General features: G+C 55.2%; 1 protein-coding gene across 6 annotated transcripts in view; it reads right to left on the minus strand.

The window, feature by feature from the left end:
* Positions 1-833: 833 nt before the first annotated feature.
* AGAP3 (ArfGAP with GTPase domain, ankyrin repeat and PH domain 3) overlaps positions 834-26,142 on the minus strand; it is an 84,490-nt gene continuing 59,181 nt past the window's right edge. For 2 of the 6 annotated variants that reach the window (XM_037835806.1, XM_037835804.1), the window contains exons 9-18: positions 23,857-23,949; positions 18,408-18,512; positions 11,452-11,620; positions 7,285-7,452; positions 5,321-5,458; positions 3,288-3,442; positions 3,091-3,181; positions 2,699-2,921; positions 1,745-2,000; positions 834-1,569 (exon numbers count right to left, since the gene is read on the minus strand). In XM_037835806.1, coding sequence (XP_037691734.1) covers positions 1,363-1,569; positions 1,745-2,000; positions 2,699-2,921; positions 3,091-3,181; positions 3,288-3,442; positions 5,321-5,458; positions 7,285-7,452; positions 11,452-11,620; positions 18,408-18,512; positions 23,857-23,949 — 1,605 coding nt within the window. In that variant the 3' untranslated portion in view covers positions 834-1,362. Of the gene's footprint in view, positions 1,570-1,744; positions 2,001-2,698; positions 2,922-3,090; positions 3,182-3,287; positions 3,443-5,320; positions 5,459-7,284; positions 7,453-11,451; positions 11,621-18,407; positions 18,513-23,856; positions 23,950-24,113; positions 25,063-26,142 lie in introns of those variants that run through there. The other 4 variants (XM_037835807.1, XM_037835805.1, XM_037835809.1 and 1 more) reach the window with 2 other exon arrangements.

Genomic DNA, 26,142 nt, shown 5'->3' on the forward strand with positions numbered 1-26,142 from the left:
ATCCAATGCTTGCTGACAGTGGAAAACAAGGACCACCAGGCACTGGTTTCAGCATTCGGCTCCTGAGAGAGCTGGTATCCTAACTTAGCCAATTATCATCCTTCAAGAACCAGTAGAGACAGGGTTTTCCCCCAGGTTTTCTTGTTAAAATAACTAAGGGATACAGTCTGAAGGAAAAGAGGTAGCTCTGGATTTTGCCTCCAGCATGGCCTGGCAAGATGTGGGTGGGAATTAAGATGTCTGTCTTGTTCTCAGCCAGCCACCCAGGCACAAGTCCATTTACACTGTACCTTAGCTGTCTGTAAAGAGGGGTACTGCCCCAATGAATTTCTAAACACAGATCCTGTGGCACTCCCCAAATTATCTTCCTGTGTACTGATTCAAATCTCTGTACATCTGTCTGTTGGGGCTGGTCCTCAGACTTAGGAAGGAGGAGCAATGCCTGTGTCCTCTCTTTTGGTGGCCTTTGGCCAGGACAGGGTAGTGACAAGCGCTTACTTGATAGATCATTGATGAAAATAAAAAGCCCAGCTGGAAAAGATTTCTGAAGGTGGTAGGAGTGAAGCGGGGAAGACAGCACACAGTAGGAAGCAAAGAGTTCTGCATCTTCTCTTCTTAGGGTTCACTGTCACTGCTCCCAACAACACTCAAGTACACCTCTGGCAAGTGAAGGCTCAGAGAGATAAAAGCAAATAAATGCCGAGGGAAAAGACAACATGGGACTAAGGCAGAGAAAGGAACAAAGGCTGAGAGAGAAAAAATCCCAGACCACAGTTAAAGGGAAAATGTGGGGCACTTTTGGAAGGGCAGAGAGATAAAAAGGGAAAAACCAGGCCACACAGTCTGATTTATTGGCTCATCATAAACGCACACAGAATCTGTACACAAACATAAATATTCCAATGTACAATTTTTACAAGGGACTCCCCAATCACCTCCCAGTCTCTGTCATCCAGTACCCCCAAACCTGAGCCCCATCCATTTTCCATTTTAGGATGAAGGCTTGCAGGGGGGCTGGCATGAAAAGGTAGTAATCTGGAGGAGGGGAGAGGTCCTGCTCCCCTCTCCTCACAGGTACCTCCAAAGGGTCCTGTCCCTTTTCCATGGCACCTATAGGGCAGAGGGCTAAATACCTCCACTCCCTCTCTCTGCTGCAGCATAAGTCCCAAACCTCTCTTCTGATCCCTTTGCTCTTTCCCATTTATCTCTTCTCCTCCTCTTTAACTCTCTTCCCCAGTTTCCTCTTCTTCCTTTCTGCATGTCTAATTTTCAGTCTCTGCAGCTTGGTTGCCCCCAGTGCCTGCAGAGAGGAGGGCTCCCAGGCCATGTGGTCGTTCCAGCCCTCAGCCTTCTTCCTGGGACTTATAGGAGGCTAGGACTCCGGTGCAGCTCAGCAGAGGTGTTGGTGCCCTTGGCAGGCTCTCTGTTGGGGGTGGGTGCTAGGCCGCAGCCCTCCCCGGGGCAGCCGTGCTGGATCAAGATGTCGGCGCACTCCTGGCTGCCAGCCCGACGAGCATAGGCCAGTGGGGTCAGGCCCCGGGCATCCCGGCTCCGCACGTCTACCCCATACTGCAGAAGGAAGCACATTTTCATGACTGGCATAAAATGGGAGGAGAAAAAGGAGAGGGAGCTTTGAAAGGGCTATGGCAAGAAGGGTGAGATAAGGGTAGGTCAAGGAGCCTGGAGAGGGTGGGGCTGGGTGAGAGAGCCCACAGAGGCATGGACGGAGAACCACAACACTCACCCAGATGAGCAGCTGCGTGAAGACAACGTTGGCCATGGCACTGGAGAGGTGCAGCGCTGTCCGCCCGTCTCCATCCCCATAGGTCTCGTTCACTTCCTCCTTGGAGCCGTGGGCCAGCAGCACCACCAGCAGTCGCAGGTCATCTTCCACCACTGCCCGAAGCAGCTGCTGCCCCAGGGGCACATCTGAGCTTGGCAGGGGTGCCAGGAACAGTTTCTGCTCATATTTGGCCCGTATCCAACGCTCCTTCTCCTCTCTGCAACCACAGATCCACCAAGGAACAAATCAAGGAAGGACACAGAACCAATGGGTGGGGCTCAGGGAGGGAAATCAGGAAGTGAAACAAGCACCACAAAGGGGACATAAGAAAGTACTTGTGAGAGAAAGTAGTAAGACAGAGCAGAGAGAACAGAAGAGACAAACCTAAGGCATCACAGAGGGGCAGTGGGTAATCTAAAGGGTGTGGAAGAAGCTGAAAGGAAAGAAGGCTGAAAGGAGGCCCCTTGGGAACAGCAGGGATGTGGGGGGTTGAGAGGGCAAGAAGATTCTAGGCAGGGGCCCGGGTGGCAGCTTATCTGGCCATCTGAACCCTCTCCGATTGGCAGTGCTGGAACAAAGGGGGTGGGGGCAGCCCTGGAGGGACACGTACTACCCTATCTACCACCCATTCTCCCCATCTCGGTGCTCAGGCTGGGGCGCCTGCCCAGCATGGCGATAGGGCCCTGCGCATGCGCTGCCTGCTGGCCCCCTGACCTGCTGATAACGGCTCAGAAAGGGCCCGTTGTTGTGAGGCGCCTGAGTGACAGGCACGGGAGGGGGAGGGGCCCTCAGGGGGCCACCTGCCAAGGAAAGCACCGGCTGGTTTTAACCCTTGTACCACTGTAACAGCCACACTGGGAGGGCCCCGGGATGTCTACCCACTCTGTAGCCACCGCAGGGCCCCACCCCGCTCACCTGCAAGCTTCAGGCCCTGGCTTTGCATAGCCGTCCAGGGCCCCCTCCCAGACACTGTTGGCTAAGGCATTGCCCACTGCGGTCATGACAGCCAACAGCTCAGGCGGCCAGTCATCGAGGTCAAGGGAACGTACTCGGGACAGGTGAGTCCCCAGGTGCCGGTGGATTCCTGAGCACTCAATGCACATCAGGGCACCCAAGTTCAGGCTGGCCCAGTCTGGATCTAGGTGAGAAGAGGAAAAATTAAGAAGCCAGGTGAGAAACCCAACAACTGAAACCAGGCAAGCACCTCTTCCCTCTTCTTCACCTACTTGAAGCCTTGGTTTTTTTTCCTAAGTGTCCTTCCTGCTGTCCCTCTCCTCCCCAGTCCCCCACTTAGCCTCGGTACTCACTGGGTGCATCACAGTCAATACAGAAACTGTTGCCCCGCACGGTGCGGACAGCTTGCACAGCTAGAGCTGCGTTCTGATTTCCTAGTCGAGTCTGCAACATGATGGGGAAACGGGATGGCTGGGTCAGGCACCACCAGCACCTTTTCAGGTCCCTGCCCTCTCTATGCTGAAGTGCAGGCCCGGCCATCCCTTCCAACCTTGTCCTTGGCACTGCGGCAGCCCTGCAGACTGGCGAGGATCTGGGCCTGTACGCTCTGGACCCACAGCTCCCGCTCCTCTGCCGTGGAGGCCTCGAAGTGCCACGTTTGCCCAGTGAGGGACACCACCACAAATTCAAATGATTCCTCTGCATCTGTGAGGATGGTTTGGGGAGAAGGGGGGAAGAGGGCCGTCACATACAGATGGGAAGACATGACATTTACTCCAACCAGGGGCTTCCCAGTCAGCACACACACCCAGGGCCACAGAAGTAAACTAAAAAGTCAGAGCTATGAACTCCATTCACTATCCTGCTCCACCGAAACTCCTGCATCCTTCTAATCTTTTTCCTACACCAGCCCAAAGAGCCAAACACTGCAAGGTAACTTGCCGGGTGGGGGTGGGGGTGGGGAGTAAACTTCCAAGACTAATGTGGAGACCTCTAACCTCCATTCTTAACCACCTGTGGAACCTAGGGTGAAAAAAGATGGGGCATTCAAGGTTTTGGCATTTCTGGTACAGCTAGGAAAGGGTCTGGGAAAAAGAGAGGGGTGCTTCCTGGAAAAAGAAGAGCTGAGTATCTGGAGAAGGATGCAATGGGGTGCTAGGAGGCAAATGCTGGGAGAGAGTGGGGGGAGGCGGGTATGGGCACCATCCGTACATGTCAGCTGCAGCCGCCTCATTTTGCAGCTCATTAAACCCAATATTCCTGACGGCGTCAGCGTGGGGCTCCTGGGAGCTGAGCCCCCTCCCCCACTACCCTGGCATAGTCAGGCAGGAAGGGCAAGTGGAGTCGGGGAGAAGAGGAGAGGTTTAGGTTTCTCCATGCATTGGAATATGTGAACAAATGGGGACCTAAGAACATCTGTAGTGACAAACATTGCTTGGGGACTGTGACCCCAAGCAATCTGGTGAAGCTATTCCAAGCTCTGCCCCCTGAGGTCTCCAGAAAACAGCCACATCAATCTCATTCCCAATGGTCACTGTCCCATGGGTGCACAATTCCTAACAAGCAGTGGGCATGTGTCGTGGGGGGTTGGAGACACAGCAAAGGGTACCTGTGGAGGCCCAAGTGTGAGTCAGAGGCAAAGGTCTGCAAAGGCCAGCCTCCCTGGCTTGTAAATCCTCACTGCTGCTCTCCCCTTGGGTGGCCTCTCATGCCAGTTAATACTCTGACATACCCTGGAATTCTCTGCTGGGCTCTTGGTCTCAAGGGACTCGTAACAGAACTGCCTTCCTAGATAAATAAAATTGGGACCTTTTCTTTCCCCAAGAATCACCTTGCTTTCAATCACAGTCATTGAGCCGACATAATCTCGATCATTTGTGGGGACTCAGTTCCCTGGTACATAGTGGACACCCCAAACCACGCCCTGCTAAGTATCTCAAAAGGTTGGCTAGAAAGGTGGCTCTGACCCATGGCCTTAACCCTGACAGAGTATAAAAAGAGAAATTATGAGTCAATAAAAGTTAAACTTATTTGGGAGCAAAGAGACTCCAATCATTGAAAAGAGGGACACTTCAAAGACATTTTGGAAAAATCAAAGAAGCACCACCATAATCAATAAAAGATTATGAAAAAGGCCCTATGGGAAAATGTTTAAGGAATTGGAATTCCTTAGCCTAAATAAGACTACGGAGAGACTCAGATTAAGGTCCTATTATGTACCGAGCACTCATTAAATTCAAGGGTAACACAAGAGACTCGTAAAACAGATCTGGCCCCTCAAGTCTTGGCAGAGCTATTGGAAAAGTAATGTTATCTTTTACACCTTCTATAGGAATGAAATAAATAAGCATACATTTTAATAGGAAGGATTTAAGTTAGGCAAAAGAAAGAACTTTCCTGACTAAGATAACGAATCTAGACTGCCAAAAGAAGTTGTAGAACTACTTGTGTTGGAAATTATTATTAGAAAGTGCTTAATAAATCCAATACTAAAGAAAAGAAAAAAATGTAACTCTTAGGTTACTATCCCCAAATCCCACTGCCCACCTTCTGTGTCCCCAAATTCCCTCTGGATCCCCTAACCTTCAGCAGCACTGGTGGGGCCATCTGGTCGGGGGGTCCCGGTGCTCTTTTTCCGCCGGTGCTTCTTCCGGTTGGAGTGGGGAGATGGGGGAGGCTCCAGCTTGGGGCTGGAACTGAGTACCTCAGCTGGGCCACTGGCTGGTGAGGGGAAGGGTTGGAGAATGTGGGAAAAGGTAGAAGAAGGGGGAAGAGATAAGAGGGGTAGGATGAGAGCGGAGGGAGTAGAGGACAAGTCCGCCCCCGCTGGCCGTTGGGATTTCCACTCTGGATTTTAGCAGGGCCAGAACTGGAAAAGCCAGACTTACACCTTCTCCAAGGTGAGGGCATCTTCCTAGAGGCTTCCCAATCCCAAAGCTTACCTAGCTTTGGAGGAAGAAAATATGCAGAGGAGAGTGTAGGAAACTTAGGTGGAGAGAGTGGGCAGAGCAGGGTAAAGGCAAAGGAAGGAGACATTGGCTTCCACAGCCTGGAGGGGTGGAAGGCAGCCCAGGGAACTCACAGGGAGCTGAAGCCCCAGCAGCTCCGCACCAAATTTATCCTCAATCACACTCCCCGCTCCTCACAATTAATAGCAGAATTAGAAACAATCAGGGAGCTGCCTAATTACTGTCAATTAGAGCGCGCTAATCAAGCTCCCGTCTCCCACACCCCACCCGGCGCTCACCACTAAATGTCAAACTTCATTAGAAGCAGACACGCTCCCTCCCTCCCTGCCTTCCTCCTTTTAGACTCAACAGAGGGACCTCAGCAGTGCCAGCAACAGGCCATTGGAAGCAGTAACCCAAGGGAAGGGCCCTCTCGCCTCCTCCTGGAGGAATGGATGTGGACTTGGAATCACGAAATGGGGCAAAGAGATTCCATGTGCTGGGAGCCTCCCAGTCCCTTACTTGGCATTTCAGAGCTCACAGTTTGGGGGTTAGTGCTTCCTGTGGGATGGGGTCCTGAGAAGGGTCTTTGGAAGGCAGATCAGGGAGAATGGTTAACAAATGCCCCTCAGCCAGGCCCGGAGCTACTGCACAGCCAGAGAGGGGGAAGAGCAAGTCTCCCCGGGGATGCTGCACCCTGTTTCACAGCTTACCCAGGGGCCAGGGGGACACCCTGTGGCTTTTCTCCCTCTCTTTGCACCTGCACTTGTGAGAAGGGGTGTAGACAGGAAAGGAGAGTTGTGCCCATTTCCTTTATGGCCTTCAGAACTGCTAACAGGATCTGTGGCCAAAGGATTAGGACATGGATGCGAGTGAGTAGGGATGAAGGGAGGAAGAAACAGGCAAGAGGGAGAAAGACTGGCTGAGGAGGTAGGGAGGAGAAATAAGGGGAAGGAAGAGGTGAGACGTGAGCAAGATGCAAAAATGGAAACGGGGCAACTGAGAGCAAGAAAATGAATAGCCAAGGAAAATAAGCAGAGGAGGTGGTGAAGGGGAGAGAGAAGGTGGAGTTTTCCACTGACACAGGAAGGGGCGGCACCGGGGCGGGGCCCCAGGCTCGCAGAGGGAAGCAGAGCGGGCGGGAAAACTATCCTGCAGGACAATTCTGGTCCGAGGGGATCCCCCATCTCCGCTGGGGTGCCGCCTCCCGAATGTCGCGCTCACAGCTTAAGCTCCCGCAGCCGCCGAACCTCCCGCCCCAGCGCGCCTCCCCGCACCCCGCCGAGAGGCTGATGAGCTAGCGGCGCGGGGGGCTGATGGGGAGAGAGGAGCCGCTCCCAGCGCCGCCCCGGCCCACGGCGGAGGGAGAGGCTGCCAGGGGAAGGCCCGCCAGCGCCGGCCGCCGAGGTGGGGCGAGGGGGTCCTGGGAAAAGCGGAGTGGGGGTCAATGGGCAGAAGGCCGCGAGGGGCCGGGTGAAGCCAGGACAGAGCCCCTGCTCCGCTTCCAAGAAGACACCGGAGCCCGACGCCGCAGCCCTCCCGGCCCCCGCAGACGGCTGGAGCTCCCCTCTTCTCACGGGCCGGAGCCGAGCCACTCACCAGGGTGCTGAATGCCTGGGGGCAGGGCGGCGGCCTCACTCCACTGGTCGGCGCTGGAAACGGAGCAGGAGCGCTGGTGCAGCCCCTCGGGGCGCGGGCCAGCCAAGGCCGAGCTGCTGAGGGAGCGGTCAGAGTGCAGGGACGTGCTGCTGGCCGAATGGGGGGCACCTGGGGGTGGGGCGAAGGGTCAGACTGAAGGGTAGAAGCTGGGAGGCGGTGGAGGTGCCGACGCAAGGATGCAACAGGGTCCCCACTAGTAAACACCTCAGGGAAAGCTCAGGGCCACTCAGGAACAAGTTTGAGAAATTCCAGTAGGATACTGAGCAAAAATGCAAGGTGCCAGGTTTATGTGAGAGCCATAGGACCAATTCTTAGGAAGCACCCTGTCCTCGAGACCTTCCTGTCACCTTCTCCATGAACATCAAGGTCCAAAGCCTCTGTCCTTCACTGTGATCCTGGAAGCCCAAAAGAGGGCTGGGGAGCAGGTCATGGTAAAGGTCCTCTAGCCTCTAGCCTACTTCTCATAAGTGAAGTTCCTGGGTCTGGGAAGGAGGTGGGAGGGGGTTCTGAAATCATCACAGGGCTCCTCTGGTCAAGGCTGAGTGGCTGCAGGCCCGGAACCCCCAACATCCCAGTCCCCTTCCCTTCTGGCTCAGGACCCTGCACCCTACATTCCAGTCCACATATGCCATTTACTTTGCCTCAGCTTTGCTGCCATCCTAACGAGAAATAAGTGTATCAAATTCAAGTAATTATGTCTAATTAGTATTAGTAATTATCCTGTTGGGTTGGAGAAAATTAATCTTTCGTTTCCTATCAGGGAAGAATGGCAGAGCCAAGGGGGAACCAAAGGCTCCGGGAGAGCCAAGCTTGGGGCAGGGCAGGGCTGCCAGTGGAGGAAGGACTGTTCGCTTCTTCCGGATTCTCCCTGGCCTCACTTCCCAGGCAGTGGTTCACCTCTGGAGGGATCCTGGAAACAGCCACAGGCCCGAGAGGCCTGAAAAACTTAAAGGACCTGAGCTGGAACCCCAAGAACCTAAGCTCCCCTCCCCTTCTTTAGATTCAGGGTGGTGACTCAGACCTGAAGGAAATGGGCCTGGGTGGGGAGGGAGGTGTTTGGTGGTGGTGGGGACATCATCTAGATGTTTACAACTTTGAGCTGAAAAGCAGCCAGGGGCTGGAGCTGGACAAAGCTGGAGAAAGCAGCAGATGCCAAGCTGGGGAACAGGCAAACATGAGGCTTCAAACCAGTCCTGCAAGCATATGGGATTGAGTTTCTGGAAGCCTCAGGATAGAAAGCTTTGAGCTGAAGCAGCTGGAAGGTAAAAAGGAACAGGCCAAAAACACCAAAATGTTTTGGTCACAGTATGATGCTCAAAGGCAGAGGGCAAGTTTTATGTTTCTCTTGTATTTGCCATAGCACCCAAAATAAGACTAGATACGTAGTAAGTGCTTATTAAAATACACGTGGCACTGAGAGGCTACAGGCCAATCCAAGCCCCTGTCCAAGCCCCTTAAGATAACTGATGTTATCTTCATAATTATCTCTTCATAATCCTGCCCCACCTCCCACTGCACTGGCCTAGAAGCCCTCCTAACCTCGCCTTTCCCCTGCAGTCTCTCCTCCCGCCCCCGGGTAAACCTTCCAGGGGAGCCCGACTCACTTTGTAATTTCTTACTTGCTTTGCTTCTCTCCCCACCTCCTCTTCTTTTCAACCCCTCCCAGATTTCAAATCTTATTCCCCCCTCATCCCTAGCCCCATCCAAAGACATCTCAGGCCCCAACTTCCTCCCCAAGCCCCTCAACCCAAAACCCTGAGGGAGGGAAAGTGCTTTCCCTTTTCTTTGTTAATTCTCCCCTCATTACGCCTGCAATCCCACAATCAGTGTGCACTGTAATTGTCGAATTTGATGCTAATGATTAATGAATTAAACATGGAGCCATCAATTAGTCCTCGGAGGATAATTCTGCATAAAGCAGCGGATAATGTAATTACAGTAACAAAGATAATGAGATGTTAACATCACCCGGTGAGTGAGAGACATGTGTGAGTGTGCAGGAGGGTTGGTGTCAGTGTGCAGTGGGGAATGGTGGGTTTGGGCAGAAGCCCTTCTGTGTTCCTGAGGATATCAGTTTGGCTTCGTGGGTGCTGGTGATGGTGTGGACATGAAAGAATGTGCTGGGCCTCCCTTCTCCACGTGCCGCGCTTTGCCCTTCTGATCCTCAGGTGAAGGATATCAGACCCTAAGAATGGGCAGGACCATTTCCCTCCCCCTTCAAAGAAAGGGCCCAGCTTACTCTTGAGACTTGCCTTCCAGGAAAGATTCCCCTTACTTTGCGTCATCTTTAGTATGACATGAGAGCCCCGAGCCAGAGCAGCTCCAGGAGAGGCCTTAGGGAGCGGGCTCCCCTCCAGCCCCATGCCCCAACCCGTGCTGGAGAATGCCCAGCAGGTGCTGGCCCAGCTTCCTGGGCACCCCACGTTTGCCATTCCTGCCAAAACCCTCCCTGGCACACCCCAGATGGGAGGCTCTCAGCCACCTCGTTGACTGGTACACTGTCTTTTGCTGCGCCCTGGTCCACTAGAGCTCTCCCTCTGCCCAACTCAAGGGCTTCCTCTTTCTGAGCTCAGGGAGGTTCCAAGGAAAGAACACAGCTTTTCAAGTTAGAGAGACTCAAGCTGACTCTAGCTCTGCTACTCACCGTGTGATTTTAGTCAAGTTATTTAACCTCTCTGAGTCTTTGTTTCCCCATCAATAAAGTGGGGATCATAACCTCTACTTCACAGACTAGTTGTAAACAGTACATCCACAGCAGCTAACACATCTCCATTGAGGAATGCATGTTAGTTCCCTCCCCCACCCCTCTCCTGGTATCTCCAGACTGGAGGTGGTGAGATTATAGCATAAAGCCCAATATCTACATATACACAGGGGAGGGGTACCTGGGGGTTCACAGCCCTCATCTCCAACAAGGACCACTTTGGGGAAGCTGTCGTATGGCCTACTTTCCTTTAACTCCGAGTTTCTCAATGGGAGCACTATCTGCCTTTTGAGTAGACTGTTCTTCATTGTTCAGGGTCTGTCCCATCCATTCCAGAAAACTCAGTATCCCCCGCTCCCATCCACTGAACATCAGTAGTGCCCTCCTACCATTGTGACAAGCAAGCTCACACTCACACACACCCACACACACATCTCCAGGGAAGGCAGCACATCCCAGATGATAACCAAGGGCCACAGACACAGTGCCTGGGAGAGCACGGCAGTGTCTGCCCAAGGAAAATGAGATCCAAATGTCTAGGACAACTTCAGGGATACTGAAGTCTTGAAAGAAAGAGTTCAAGAGCCAAGGCAGACCTCAGGGTGCAGGAACTGAGTGTGGGCAGGGCAGCCCCGGGAAAATCCACAGGGATCAGGAGCAAGAGATGCCTACAGGAAGACAGAGGCAGAGCTAGAAAGGGAGTATCTTTCACCTGAATCCTTTATGAGAAGGAAAGAAAACAGTAAAAGAGGGGCTGTGCTGCCTCTATCTTAGTCTCTTTGTCTAAGAGACTAATGGACATATAGTGGTTTCCTTGACCTCTAGCTTCTCTGAGCCAAGACCCCCACCTCTCACTGCAGACCCAAGGATGTTTCCCTGGTTATCTTTTACCCCCTAGCTCTGCTCCCTCTACCCTGTTCCCTGCCTCACCCGGCAAGCTTGGCTAAGCAGGTCTCTCTGCTTCCCAGCCAGGAGAAACCCCACGTTCCTGGTCCCCTTGGCACGGGCTGGGCTGTGGGGCTGGGAATACGTGCCAGAGACCCTGCGCCCACAGACCACCCGCCTCTGTGCTTTGCTTCTTGCTCCAGATGCAGAGGAGAAGAGATGGTCTAAGGCCTGCTGTTTACAACTTCCCAGACATGAGGCTATCTAGCCCCACTCTAGAATCCAAATCAACTTCTGAGCAATACATTTGCTGCTACCTCCATTAGGGTTGTACTAGGCCAGTCGATTTGGCCAAGGAGATCCCGAAGCATGACCCTGGGCAGTGAGCTTTACTGGAGCCCTGAGCATCCAGGCTGAGAAGCAAAGCTTCCCAGGGCCCGCCACAGCCACTCCCCAGTCTCCCAGAGGCAAAGGAGGCAGTGTTCTCCACGTGCCGCCCCCCTCAGCAGCCACCTCACCTGTGCCCCCGCCCAGCTGTGTGCTGTTCCGCTCCAAGGCCAGCCCATTGGCACGGGGGCTGGTGCCCGGGGCTGTGGCAGGCGTGGCTCGGGGCAGCCGCTTCCCTGGCACCTTCACTGTCGTCCGCAGCAGGTCAATCTCCTTGCCGTGGATGTTCTGCATATAATCCTGAGGGCCAGGGGATAAGACAGATGCATGTTCATTAGGACACGTCACTCTCTGCAGTCCTGTCTCTGGCATTAACTCGCTCACCTGCTGTGAGTCTCCCCTCTATGCCACCTGGGGAGGGAGGAAGGGGAGGGAAAGCTCGGATTTTACAAAGCAGGCCTCTGAAGCCCACAGAGTACCTCCAGACTGGACCACACCTAGTTCTACATTGTGACCAAAGGCAACTGCTGGGGGCTCAGCCAGAAGAGAGGCACGGTCAGGTGAGATAAAAGGATCTGGAGGCAAGATCTACGGCTCAGAGTCCTTAGCTCCTCAGCTCAGGAGGCAACATAAAGGAGGTCAAGTATTGGAATGAGATGAAGTTCAGGGGGAGAGAACCCACATGGCTGAGGAGAGGAGCTAATGATGAACCTACGGGACAGACGCTGGTGCAGCTCTGGGCAGGGGGTGCCTGGGCTCAGGACGCTACCCGGCCCCTCACCCGGGGTCAGAATTCCCCGCCACCACCATGTAGGGCATCGAGATTCCTCTAAAGCCTAGAATAGCTCCCAGCACTTAGAACAGTGCCTGACAATAAATGTTCATTGAACGGTTTAAAGGGATGCCTTTGATTCTGTTTCCTGGGTTAGGGCTAGAGAGGTAGGTCTGTGGCATCCTGGAACCCAGTGGGCCTCCTCCTGGCAGTAACAACAATAAGGGTAACAGCCACCCATTGGTGTGGCAGGCATTTATCGTGCTATTACCTGCAGTTATCATGTCATGTAATTTTCAGAACCCTAAGTATTATCATGTCTATTTTACAGATGAAGAAACTGAGGCTTAGAAAGGCTGATCTGCCAAAGATCACATGAAAGTATAAAGTAGGAGAGCCAGACTCAAACCCAGATTTTTCAGTTTCCAAGGTCTATGCTCTTAACCCAGACTTCAGAGGCCTGGAACTTAATCTGCCCTCGAAGTCTGCACACCAGAGGGGCCACCAGAAATGAAGTGTGGAAAGTGACCCAGATAGCGACACTCACTTTGTCCCCTGAGCCCTCCAGTCACTCCTCCCCATCACTTAAACTTCTGCTGTGGGGGCACCGATGGGAAGAAGAGGGGGGTGGGATGGTTCAGAGCAGAGTCCGGCCCTCTGTCCCTTTTGCTTCCTGTTTTAAACCCAGAGCCTGGCCTGAATTCCCAACTTGCCTTACTGGTTTCAAAGTTGTTTTCTAGACATCTGACTCCTGTTTTTCAATATCTCTTTCACCTCTGAGCTCCTCAGTAGTTCCTAGCTAACATTTTTTCATGTGGCAAAAATTCCTTTCCAAGGGTCTACACAACTGTCTGAGAGTCGACTCAGGATGGGTGTAGCCCAATTTAACTTTTAACTGAATTACAGATTGGACATAAAATCAGTTTTTCACTTTCCCTTCATGAGTAGTTTCTCTAGGGATTTTTTGCATCCAGACAGTTTCAATAAGAGGTGCCATTTTAGACGCAGTTTTTAATCTCCTTACACCAGGCCCTAACCCTTTGTACACACGCTTTGAGGCATCATACTTCTTTTTGCCCAGCTCTTCTATTTTCTCACCCTTTCAGCTTCAAGAAAAAGAAGACAGTGTCCCCTACTTAGAAGAGCAGAAGGGGTGTGGCTGCCTTTTGGGGGGCACCAAGAGGGCAGAGGCTCTCATCAGGTGGTAAAGGGCTGGCCCATACTCTGGGAATAACAAGAAGGGTCATCAGGTAGACAAGGGAGCTCCCTGGTCCCCAGGAACCTAAAGAATGTGAAGAGTTTCCACACCAGGCAGGAAGAGGAAAGACAGAACAAGGCAATGGAGACCACGCAAGATACTAGCTCCCTGCTGCCTTCTGTCCCCAGGCTAGCCTTACCGACAGCTGTGTGTCATGGGGGAAGGCAGGAGGAGGGTAGGAGGCAGGGGGTGCTGCTGATTCCAGTGCACTGGCCTCATTGCTGGAGCCAGGCTCTAACGAGGTCTTTCCCTTTCTATTTTGGGCCGAGCTTGTAGTCGCCCTTTTATTCTCAAAGCTGCTGTAACACCTCCTCAGGCAGGCAACCCTTCAGAAGGGTGTTGGAGGGGCCTAACCAACCAGAGAAGAGGCAGAAGTTCTGGAAGGGCATGCTTAAGGAAGGGCTCCTTTCCCCACAACGCTGCTCCCAGAAGCTTTGAGCTGAGCCTCTGTGCCCTCCTTCCACTGCCTAATCCTCTGTGAGGGACAGTGCCAGGTGCCTCGCCCCAAGCACGCCCTGCTGCTTGGGCCATACACAGCTCTGAGGTTATTACATAGAACCACAGAACTATGTAACTGAGAAATTAACTAGAGCACTTCTGCCCGATGGAGGAGGACTCTTGATAACCTCTCTTGCCTATCCATGATAGGGGTCAGCACCCCCCCAGATCGGCTTAAAACTCACAGAGCTCTGTCCTCCGCTCAGGGCCTCACCGAGGTAGCCGTGATGGCCACAAGCCCTGGAGCCCCTTCTCTTTCCTCCACATGCCTCCTCTATCAGTTCCTTTTCCAGCAAACTCTTAGCCGTCCCACCCAGCTACGACTGGCCCTCTCGTCTTGCTTTCAGCTCACTGTCCAGTTCCTGACTTCAGTGTCTTTCCCCCGTCCCCCACCTTCATGCCCATATATCCCATGGACGCGGCCTACCACCCTCACTCAGCTCCACAGCTTCCCCCCCCATTCTGGGCTGCGGCCTGTACCCATCCCGGGTCCCTTCACATGATCACGTCTTGGATTGGCTGCCTCCAGACAACTGTCAACAGCTGGCCAGGCCGAAGGCACAGCTGCAGCTCCCGCTCCTGGGGGCAGGGGCTTGGGTCTGCTCTAGTTCACAAGGAGGTCAGAGCAGCTGCAACAGTTTTCCAGGCCCCGTTACAGCCCTGGAATGCCCAGGGCCGGGGTGTGGCGGGACCAGCTGACCCCAGGCCAAGAACAAAAGCTGCCCTGAGGGACTCCATTCAGGGCCAAGGGGCCGGAAAGGAACTTAACGGGGAAGGACTGCCTGGCAGGGTGCACCCAGAACCCGACCTCAGCATCCCCGAGGGAACCAGGGCCAGGCTGGCTCCCCACGCCTGGGGCAGGGCCCACACCCGCAGCTCTCGACTCCAGGTCCCCATGGCAGTGCAGCCCCAGGGCCCAGAGTCAAGAGGAGGAGATGGGCCCTGGAGGATGTCGTCGTGGTGAGGAGCTTGGAGGCATAACAGCCGGGACGGGAACCTCAGGGGCAGAGCAACAGCGTTTCCCTCCGTCAGCAGAACGGGGAGCACGGCAGTGGCGGTGGCAGCGGGCTGCTCAGGAGAGCGGTCACCACGGCTGCCTTTATTACCCACCATCAAACAGCAATTTCTTCCCCAGCCTCCTCGCTAATTACCCAGCCAGCGTTCTCATCTCGTTTTATTACTGGAATTAACAACGAGTTCAGAGCGTGGAAAGCTATTAAGATGTGTGATTAAGCCACATTCAATTAGTTTCTACAAACAATTTAATTGATGTTGCAGATAGAATTAACAGAAGGTGATTGTGTGAATGGCTCCACTGGCTGCAAAATGGGGGAGGCTGTGGCGGGCTCTCTTGGGCCAAGCAAGAATAGGGCCCAGAGCGTGAGGCTTGCCCACCAACTGTTCCCCGTCACGTCCAGTCCAGGCCACTCCAGCCCGGCCAGCCTCCCCCATCAGGAGGTGAGTCATCAGCCCGCGGGCAGGAGCTGTCGCTGGAGCCGAGTGCTGGAGGGGACCAGGAGTTCAGGGCTGAGCCTCTGGAGTTCCTGTAGGGGCCTGTCTCTCCAAACCTCCCTGTTGACATATGACAGCCAGAGAAGGAAGCCAGGCCGCTCACAGGTAGGTAGGGACAAGGCCTGGCCACTGCTGGCAACTAAAAAGCTTGCTTAGGTCTGAAGAAGACGGCAAAAGGGAGATTTATGGCAGGCGAGCTAGCAACATAAGAGCACAACCACCACCAAACAATGAGATGAAAAAGTAAAAGAGGGAAGTGGGATGTTACTAGAACTAACATTATACTCCTGTTGAGGCAGCAGCATGCAGCAACCCTCGGTTTTACCTTCCTTGTACTTTTACCACCTGACTTCACGTCTGAATCATGTCTTCTTAACGGGAAGGTAAGCACCTGCAGGGCAGGGATGCCCGTTGTTCCTGGGGCCTACCGTAGGCAGACCTGCATTTTGATCACTGAGCCAAGGAACAGCCGATGAAGGGCAGGTGGTCGATGGACCACGAACTCCCGCTCCCCTGGGATCTGTTCACTTAACCCTCTTCATGGCTCCCTGTGGCCAGGAGGGCAAGAGGGGGTCTGGCGGGTGCTAGGACGCAGGGTGGTGGGCCAGCAGGGCTGCCTGCCTTTGTAACTCGCCTTGCAAGAAGCAAGAACAGGCCCAGGAAGCCCCTGCTTCCCAGACCCTGTCTCAGGCCTCTGAAGTGTAAACCATCCACATTTCAGCAAGGGCAGTGCCTGGGGGGGCTCCTGGGGAACCTCCACAACTGCCCAGACTGGCCTCAGGCAGGAGGTCCCTCCTTATCTGACAATAAACCTTGAAAACACTTGCCCCAATGCTAACTCTCCTAATTCTCCGCAGTGACTTTTCTCAGTCAGCCCCAAAACGGAGGTCCTCTTGGTAGGTGCAGAAAAATCTGCGTAATGCTTACAGTCAAATCATCGGTTCGAGTCTTGGATTGACCACTACCCGTGTGACCTGACGTGCCACCCAACCTCACTGAGCCTCTACTCTCCAAATTCAGTTGTAAAAACAGCATTCTTTCAACCTATACCTTTCTTTCCTATACCAAAAACAGAACAGAACAAACAGCTGACTCTTTCTTCCATGTCCCAAGACCCCCACCCCTTACCGTCCATCCCTCTCCCCCACGCAGTGCTTCCTTCACTCTCTGGGGCCGGGGAGCAAGCAGAGAGGGACAGAACACAGCCCCAAGCAAAAAGGAGCAGCTAGGCATACAGGTAAGGAGGCGAGGCTAAGGTCCTCCCCGACAAGAAAGGGAAAGTGGTTTGTTTCCAATAGGCTAGTTTCCAAGCTCACCAGGCAGGCTGCTGCGGAAGGAGGCAGCATACCCTAAGCCTGCTTAGTGGAGGGGTGGTGGAAAGAAAAACTGCAGTGGGGGTTAGGAGGTTCCGGGGTGCTCTCTGGCAGGCCACCGCCCCCTTTGGATCCCAGTAGTACTGCCGGTGGGTCAAGGGGGATGGTGTGACACCCTCTGGGACTCTTTCAGCTTGAAAACACCATGGTTCCACTCCTAGTTCCAGTACTGGCTCCTCCGTCACCTCCCTCAGGCACTGAGGCTGTCACACAGCCACAGAGCCTTGCACCTGCAGAAGGCCTTTCGACTTTTTAAGAAAGCTTTTTCACTTCTAAAACATTTTTGGGGTCTGTCGTCAGTGCTCTTTCTTGTGTGCCCCACTGCCTTTCTCCCCATCCTTCGGGGAACCAGTGGTGGGTCGAGGTCTGTATGTGAGGAAGGAGGCGGCAGGGTGAGATGAGGGCCCACAGGACCAAATGGCAGAGTCACCTGGATGTGGCCTGGCCCACTCAGTACCCTGGCACCAGTGCCCACTAGTGAAGGGAGTCCTAAGAGGGAATCATCTCTAACTAACGCTGTCCCCTGAGCCAAGGGGAAGGGCCAACACCCAGAGAAATCAGCTAAGGAGAAAGCCCAGGAGGACCAGACTGGGGGTTGGGCCTAAGTGGAAACAGACTGCCCAGGGCTGGCTCTACCCAAGCCAGGGCCCCTTTTGCATGTTTTCCCAGAAGTCTGCCTGGGAGGTGTTCTCTGGCCTGGGATATGGCTGGGAAACGTGGACCCCAGTATCTCTTGGGTTGGGCCTTCCTGGCACTTTGTGCAGATTCAAAGAAAGGCTAGGGACCCTCTGAGGCAAGCCTAGGGCCTCTGGGTTGGGGGGTGGGGCTGGCCCACGTGCTGTGCTTGAGGGGCTTCACAGGAGAACTCATTAGCCCCACAGTGGGGTGGTGACAGAGATGGATTCTGGTGACAGCTGTGTACTGGAGCCACGCAGTGAGGGGAGGGGGAAGAAGGAAGGGGGTTGGGGAGCTGCCACAGGGGCCCCTCTACAATCATTGCAACACCAACCCCCACCCCCCCAACTTGGACATAGGCCATGTACCCTCCAGTCACCTCTACCCATAAGCAACCCACCCCCACCCTCCTCCTCCCAAGAGGACTTTTATTTGAGGCCCCACTACCTTCCAAACAGCCCTGGCTTGACCACCTTCTAGTGCTCTATCTTCCCAGGCCCAGAAGCCCAGTGCTCTCCCAGTAAGACTGCCCAGCTAAAAGACAACTGTTTGGCAACATTGGTATCCGTGACTTTAGAAATTCTGTGTAAGTGGGCTGAGTCCAGCTCTTAAATAACTAGGATGCAGGATGTAAAGCTTAACTGTTCCAGAGGGCAAGGGTGGGGCCAGCTGTCTACAAAATGCTGCACAACAGGCCTGGCATAAACCAGGGATGACCATCCGTTCAGTGATCTTTCTCTTCAAGGGCCTCAGCTACAACCCAGAACTTTAGGTGTAAGCATTTAGGTCTGATCTAGGTCCTATGGTCTTTTCATTTCCAACCCACCACATGGAAGTTCTGCCCCAAGTGAAAATACGACTGAAATCACTGAGGTCTGTTTCCCATCACTCCTTGAATCAGCCCTCCCCCACATGCCCACATTTTCTTGCTTCTCCCTCTCTTCCTCCTCCACCCCATGCTTCCCTCTGGGTTCAAGGTCTTCTTTCTCCCGGACTTACATGCAGGCTGGGGTGGTAGGTGAGCAGTCCATTGTCACAGAGTGTCACATACTTTTTCTTCCACTCCTTGTTCAGGGACTTGCCACTCCGCTTCAACAGGATCCCCTGAGAACAGAGGTCTGATCAGAGACGTGGAACCAGGAACCCAGCCCCACAGGTGGCAGGTGTGGGGAAGGTCACAGCGGGCCAGGAGGCAGCACCCATCCTTCTGTCCCCTCTTTCTTCTGGGCCACTTCGCTTGTCTAGGCAGAAATGCCTTCTAGGATCAACAGCTGGGCTAGGGAGAACCAGGAAGACAGTTCTACAGAGCCTGACCACCCACCAGGAAGCAGCTTGGGAGCCCCCTCGCCAGTTATCAGGGACTTCTGTTCCACAGCAGGTAGGGGAAGAGTTTTCTCTGACAGTTCATGCAGCAGTCAGTGCTTTAGATGGCCTCCCGGAAGTGATGGCCCCGCACATGAGCCAGAGGCCATCTCCAAGTGACAGGGGTGGAACAAATAACTCAGAGATTTCAGTAGGACCCTGGTCTTTCACCACCTGTGCAACTCCCTGTGGTATTCCAGAATACAGCTGGAAAATCCCCTAACTATCCCCAAAATGCCCCAGACTCCCCCAAGCTAGACAGTGGGAAGACCTAGCCTTCAATGGCAGCAACTACACAACCTGTGTACGCAGAAAAGATACAACATGGAGGTTAGAAGAGTATACGAGTAACAGAAGCTCCATGAGAGCAAGGATTTTTGTTTTGTTCACCAATGTATTCTCAGCACCTAGAACAATACCTGGGACATAGCAGATGCTCAGTAAATATCTGTTGAATGAATCGGGGAAAAGCAATGCAAGACTGGTATCTGTTAGAAATAACGAAGGCAGGTGGTGGACTGCAGCTAGGAAGATGTCATGAGAGGACACCCAGCAAGAACCTTTGCTTCCTTCCTGGCATAAACCTTCTCCTCTAATACTAATCCCTGAAGGATGCCATCACCCTTCCCTGGCCCTTTCCCTGAAACAATAAAACAAGAGAATGGTTGAGAATGGGAACAGGGGCCAGGAAGAGAACAAGCAGTGCCAAGAACATACACCAGATGGCCAACAACCCCAGGGACCCAGCATCCCCACCCCAGGGCCCAGCCTCCAAAACTCAGGAGGGTTGAGAGGAAGCAGGGCCCTCTAGAAATTTCTAGGGGGAAAAAAAATCCTGTAGGGCAAGAGGAAGGACACAGATGTACAAACTGGGGACTAAACAGGGAAGTCAGGATCTACAGTAGCTGGGAGAGCAGAAGGGGAAACACCCTGAATTCCATCCCAGGGGGTGTTAAAAAAGGATGGAATCTGCTCATAATTAGAGAAGGTAGAGCACAGAGTGAATAGAGATCCTCTAATGCCTTCCCTTTTTAGGAATGGAGGGCTCTGCCCTAAGTTAACCAAGAAAACAGGAATTGAGAGATGCTAGAGTGAAAAAAAAAAAGGGCAGTCCCTCTGTCATCAGATAAGGTCCTGAGCCCAGAGTGAGGAGGAGGTACTGGACCCAACCCCACTTTCCCCTCTAACAGTCTTCCTAACAGAAGGCTCATCCCTAGACAAATGAGACGAAAAGAAAGGTGATTTAGGATTTCCTGGCTGATTTCTCTCCCTCCCAATAGGGATTGAGGTGGAGGTAAGAAAGGGGACTAAATTCCAGTGGTTTGACCAGCTTTATTCCCAACCTCCCACTTTTCAACAGATACTTCACATCCCTAAGAACCCTTCTCCCACCTTCTAGCCTCCTTCTTCTGCCATCCCCAAAGACAAAGGACACTGCAGGAGGTCTGTTCACGTGAGGCCAGTCAGTGTTGGAGGACACAGCCATCAGGGGACATGTCCCTGCTACCTACTCCCCCATCAAAGTGAGAGGAGCTTCTGCAGAGTGGCAGTAGCACGGCCATCCCCAGCCAACGGGGCGGGCTGGGACAGTCCAGAAGGCGAGTGGCCCCTGAGTCACGAGCCATCTAGGAGACTGGGCAGTGGTCTGGGGCCTTGGTGATCTGCCTCTGGGCCTGGCATCATGGGCCCAGGCCAGGGACAAGGGGTGGCAGAGAGAGTTCAGCAAATAATGCAGCTGTTCCCTCTCCCCTAACTGACAGCAAAGTGCCCCAAAACCAAGTAGCCCCTGAGGGCAAATGCTGACTGAGCTCTGAGAAGCCAGCCCACTCCTGGGGAGTCTCCTCACCAGCCCGATCTCAGAAACACGGGAGCATGGAGCTGGGAGGAATGAAGACCGGTCAGGCTAGAGCAGACGCCTTGGCAGGCACCTCCAGGCTGCCTGCTTACTCCTGCTCGCCATCTCCCTGCTCCGTTTGTGACTGCTGGAACCCAGCTTCCTGCTCCCAGGCCTTCGGGAGGAAATCAGGCACTGGCCTCTGTTCTCCAGTCACTTCAAAGCCCCTGGGCCTGGCCTCCACGCTCCAGTCCCTGACGGTGCTGGCCTGGCCTGCCTGGCCCTCCGGACCTCAGCCAAGGGAAAGGAAAGCTGGCCTCCATTTCTCTTTCTGTTATTAACTAGCTCCATAACATCAAACAAATCATGTACCTGCTGTGACCCTCAGTTTCCTAGGACAGATAAGGAGAGTGGCCTTAGCATCTCCAAGAATCTCCAACTCAGACACATAGCAGTCCTTGATACCTCCCCGACGGTGCTGGGAAATGAGGCAGGAGGCTGAGGCGCTGGCTAAGAGGGGGCCCCTTTCCCCTTCCTGTGCCTTGGCCCCCTGGGCAGGGAGCAGATAAGTAACAAGCAGCAGTTCTGAGGGTGTGGGTGGGGGGCCAGGGCTCCCCTGTCAGGGACTCAGCCTGCCCCCCGCCCCCCACTCCCACCTCCACCCTTTGCGTCCCCAGCCTGGCTCCTCACCTCACCACTCACCGGGGAAATGAGAGCCCGCACAAAGCTGGGCTAGAGGAGACCTGCCTAGCCCTCACCTCCTCCTCGGTCCCTCCCACATCTTCCGTTCTAAGAAGGGAGAGAGCGCTCCCGGGGTTCCTGCTCCCCTCCCTGGCCCGGCCAGGCTGCGCACGGTGAAGCAGGAAGCAATCTGGGGCGGAATGGAAGCGGTGCGGAGGCGACAGCCCCCAGAGGACCCGTTCCCGCCACCCGCCTCCCTCCCAGCTCCGCCAGCCGACTTAATTGCGGAGTCCGGATTGATTGGGAATGCAAATGGCAAGTGAAATGCAATCTCCACTCCCAGCAGGAGCCGGGGGGAGGGGCGGGTACAGAACCGGGGAGCGCGGGACAGGAGGGTGCGGAGGGGCGGGGCCAGAAGACCGGCCCAGGCGGACCGCCCAGAGCACGGCTGGGGGGGGGAGGAGGGGCGAGCGCAGGGAGACGCACCCGAACAGGGGTGGACGGCCCCTCCCCGAAGGGCCCTCACCACGGAATCTGAAAGAGCAGGCACGCCCCCAAACGCTGCCTCTGTGATCCCACTGCAGCACCAGGGGCTACCTGCCTCCAGCCGGCAGCCCTGCACCGCGCAGACAGCGGGGAGGAGGGCCTTTCCTCCAGGTTCCTTCCTACCCAGGGCCCCTGGGGTATGGGTGGGCAGACAACACTGAGGTGGCCTGCCTGACCTCCAGGCCTGAGCAGAAAGAACCCAAGTCTATCAACATCGCAAACACCCATCCCACAGTACCCCCTTCACCTCTAGGCGGGAGGGTAAGAGAGCAAACAAATAAATCAGCCCTCTGCCACCACGACCCCCAGACAGAAGGGAGGGTGTTTGGTGCTACACTCATCTCAAAGCCTGATGCTGAGGAATGCATTCACATTTATTTACTAAATGTCTAAGTGTGTGGACAGGCAGACCCAAAAAGCACACCTCCTCTCCTAGCTCTTCTCCATGCTTTCCCCAAACCGGGGAGCTGACAATCCTATGCCCAGGTGCAGGCTCAACACGTAGCACTCTGCCCCAACAAAGGAGGTGCTCAGTGGAGGTTTCCTTTTGTAACTGAGTCCCAGGCTTTATGCAATCAAATGATCAACAAGTTTTCACGGGGATTTATTCTGTAACACACACACTACTCACCCAGGGAGAAGAGGAGGGAGATAGATTTGCAGATGCTGTCACTGCTTTCCCTCAGCCTTTGCATAGTCCCTCCCAGCAGGCTGCCCCAGCTAGAGCAGTCTCTGCCAGTGGTCTCTGCGGGTCGTTAAGGTGATGAATACTTCAAGGGAGGGACGAAGTGGAAAAGGCAGAACATCAATCAACATATTGTTCCCTACCCTGACCTCTGGGACCCTGACCCAGAGGACCCAGGGCTCTTAATTCTCGATGGACCTTCACTGCACATGAATCCTGGTCACACTGGTCCACTGGCCCTGGAAGCCCTGGCTCTGAAGGGCCCAGCCAGCCGAGCTCACGCTGGCTTGGTGCTCTGGCCACAGTGGGCTCGTTCTCTGCAGGCAAAACCTGGCAACAATGCCTCCTGTAGACCTGGCATCTCTGACCACCAGATTCCAAGAAATTCTGTGCCACCCCCAGTGTCCTGGTGGGCACGGCAAGCTACCCTGGCAGGCTACTGCCCACCCCCACCCTGCTGGCCCCTCTTCATGGGCACCTCAGCCCCCCGGAGTTTCAATAAAGCTCCAAATAGACACCACCAATTTCTACCTGCTGCAACCCTGCCGTTCTGGAGCCCCTCTGCCTTTAGGCACATCTACCCAGTGCCCCACCATCTTGGAGCAAAGGGCCCCTCCACTACTCAGTGTCTTTTTCAGCTCAGGGACCCAAAAAGGAAAGTGGGGGGAATCCAAGCTTCAGGCGGCCCAGCCTGACCAGGAGGTGACTCAGGAAGGCGGCGGGGAGAGACGAGGAGGTGGCATCTCAACTAATGTTTCCTTTCAGAAGAAACGGGAGGCTCATGGTGATAAAGTTGTGCCAATAAACCTGGGGTAGGTGTCCCCATCAGTGCACACTCCTCAGATTCCAATTCCGTGACTTCACTTCCTTTTCTGGGAGGAGAGACAGTTTAGGCCAGACAGCCCCAGACCCAGCCCTCACCCTGGGACAGCTCCTCTCCAAGTTCCCTGAACTCCAGAACCAGCACTTTGGGGAGAGCAATTTTAAGCTGTCAGGTAGCTCTCTGCTGCCCTCCGGTGGCAGAAAGAAAAAAAGGGGGGCCCAGCCAGCAGGATGTGTCCCCAGAAAGTGCTGCCGCCCAGGGAAGGGGCTGCTCAAGCTGTCCTGGGCCACGTGGGACCTCTCTGGCCATTCCTTCTGGCAGGCTCACCCTTTCACCAGGATGAGAACCTCTCCCTTATTCAGGATTCAGGCCGAAGGAGCTGGGAGGAGGGATGGCTTGATCTGACACCATCTCCCTCAAACCCAGAGGCCTTCCAGAGGTCTCTAGACCCGGGATCTGGGACTTCCTGGACTTCCATCTCAGCGTCACTTGAGGCTATGGGGAGGGAAGTGCTGACCTGCTTGATAGGGATGGCACGGCCACTCCCGATACTGTCCACCTTGCACTCTGCCGCCTTTTTCTCCCGGTCCAAGTCGGCACCTTTCCGTGACTGGAAGAGAAAAGAAGAGGTGTGTTAGGAGAGACTTGGGGTATGCCGGGGGAGAGCTGCCCACCTGGAATGCCCAGCCCTCCCCTCTGCCTCCCTCCTCCTGGGCAGGGCCTCGCCGTGGGCGGGGGCCTGGGCGGCGGGAACGGGAAGGAACCGAGACCACGAGTATTCCAACGGGTTTATTCTTACACACGGCACCATACAGAGCAGCACAGGGCACTGAGCCGGGCCCGCCCCTCACAAAAGAGCAAGGACATGAAATACTGAGGGCATGAGTTGCGCACAGCCCAGGGGGCTGAGGGCGTAAGAGAAGGGGCGAGGAGAGGGGGACGTTGGGGCTGAGGGATGGGTGGGAGCACAGGGCACGACAACCAGGGAGCGCCAAGTCCAGAGGCGAGCGGGCGGGCGGCCCATCTGTGGCACGGACACCACACGGCACGTTGCGCCGCCGAGCACTTCGGCACAGCCCGGGGGGCACAGTGGATGGAGAGAGAGAGGCCAGAGGCCTGCACCCCCTGCCAAGCTCCTGGGGCAGAGTCCACCCGAGTATACAGATCCTAGGAAATAGGGGGAGGCTAGAAAGAGGGGAAAAGGCAAGCGGTGGTGGCGACTGCGGTGTCCGGAGCAGGAGCAGGAGCAGGAGCGGCAGTAGTCCATGCAGGAAGGAGCAGGAGGAAGGAAGGGGCAGGAAAGCTCCCCCCAGGAGCAGCTGGGCCGGAGCAGGCGCTTGCACTCCCCCGCCCTCGGGGGCTGCTGTCACGCTGGCCCTGCGACGGGCGTGGGGCTGAGCTCCCTTCTTCTCCGTGCAGCGAGCCTGGCGCGGCGGCGTCCAGCCGGGCCTGGTCCCCCTGGGCAACCCCGCAGCCACTGGCTCCAGCGCTCCTAGCCTTCCCTGGGGGTGGGGTTAGTTACAAAGGTTCCTGTGGGTCTCTGGAGTGGGGAGCACGGCGGCCGCTTCTCATCTGAGAGCAGTCCCAGGGCCCGGCCCGCCTCCGGCCCCGCACAGGGGGGGAGAATGTCCAGAGGTGCTGTGTGTCACCACCTGGTCTTCTAATTTGGAAGGAGTTGGAAAGGCCTTTTTGTTGATGAAAAGTTGGAAACAGTGGCACATATCTGCAAATATCGAAAGAATAAAGATTTTGGCAAGTTATACTCAAGCCCTGCACAAGTCGGTCAGCACTGGTGAGGGCAGAGACCCAGGTGCCTGGGGCAAGGCAGCAGCGGATGCAAGAGGAGGAGGAGGAGGAGGTGGCGGCAGTGGGGGTGGGGGCTCAGGAGTCCATCTCCTCGGGTAACAGTCGCCTCTGGGCAGCCCTGGCCCCATATCCCCCCTGCTCTCCCCGGGCTAGTACGATCCGAGGGCACAGGGAGGGGGCAAAGGATGGCAATGCCACATGGGAGAAAACAGAGCCAAAGGGAGCAGGAAGAACTGATGGGAAACCGAGTGCCGGAGAGTAAACCACCACCCCGGCCGCTCCACACCGTCAGCACTGCCCCCTGGTCCTTTCCTGGGCTCCACGGCCCTCTGCCCCTTCGGCCCAGTGAGGAGGAGGGTGGGTGAGACTGTTGCCACCGGGTCCCCAGACAGAAGGGACAGCTGGGTGGAGAGGGGTGCAGCCTGCCCAGCTAGGCTGGGGAGCTGAGAGGCCCCCAACTACCGGAGGATCCCTGGGGGTCCAGAGGAGCACCCCCCCAACCAAAGGATGGGAACAGGGGCCAGAGGGGCACACAACGAGTACAGGGACTCATGGAGGGAGACTGGGGGCATCAGCGACCACGTCCAGTGGGAGGGTCACGAGGGCACCAGCCACAGAGCAGCAGGCACGGGAGCGGTGACAGCGCAGGCCGTGAGGAGCTCTCCCTCGCGCGGGTGTAGTTCTGCCGGGGAGGATGAGGAGGGAGAAGAGCGGTTGCCCCGAGAGCAATGATGAGAGGGTGCGGCCTCAACTCGCACTCAGAGAGACGCACACGTCTTGAGGTCGCCTCAGGGATGATGGTGCAACTGAGGTCACCACGAAAACAATGGAAAGAAAAAATAAGGTCGCCACTGTGAAGATGGAGACAGCGAAAGGTCCCAGTGGGTAAGGACGGACGTGCCGTGGGCCCGCGCTAGCCAGGGTGGCAGAGTGGAGGTCGCCGCAGCCAAGGCAGGCAGCAGAGAGCACAGGGTGGCCGGGGGCGCCGAGGCAGTGC

Source organism: Choloepus didactylus, chromosome 5, assembly GCF_015220235.1.
Source record: "Choloepus didactylus isolate mChoDid1 chromosome 5, mChoDid1.pri, whole genome shotgun sequence".
NCBI classification, from domain to species: Eukaryota; Metazoa; Chordata; class Mammalia; order Pilosa; family Megalonychidae; genus Choloepus; species Choloepus didactylus.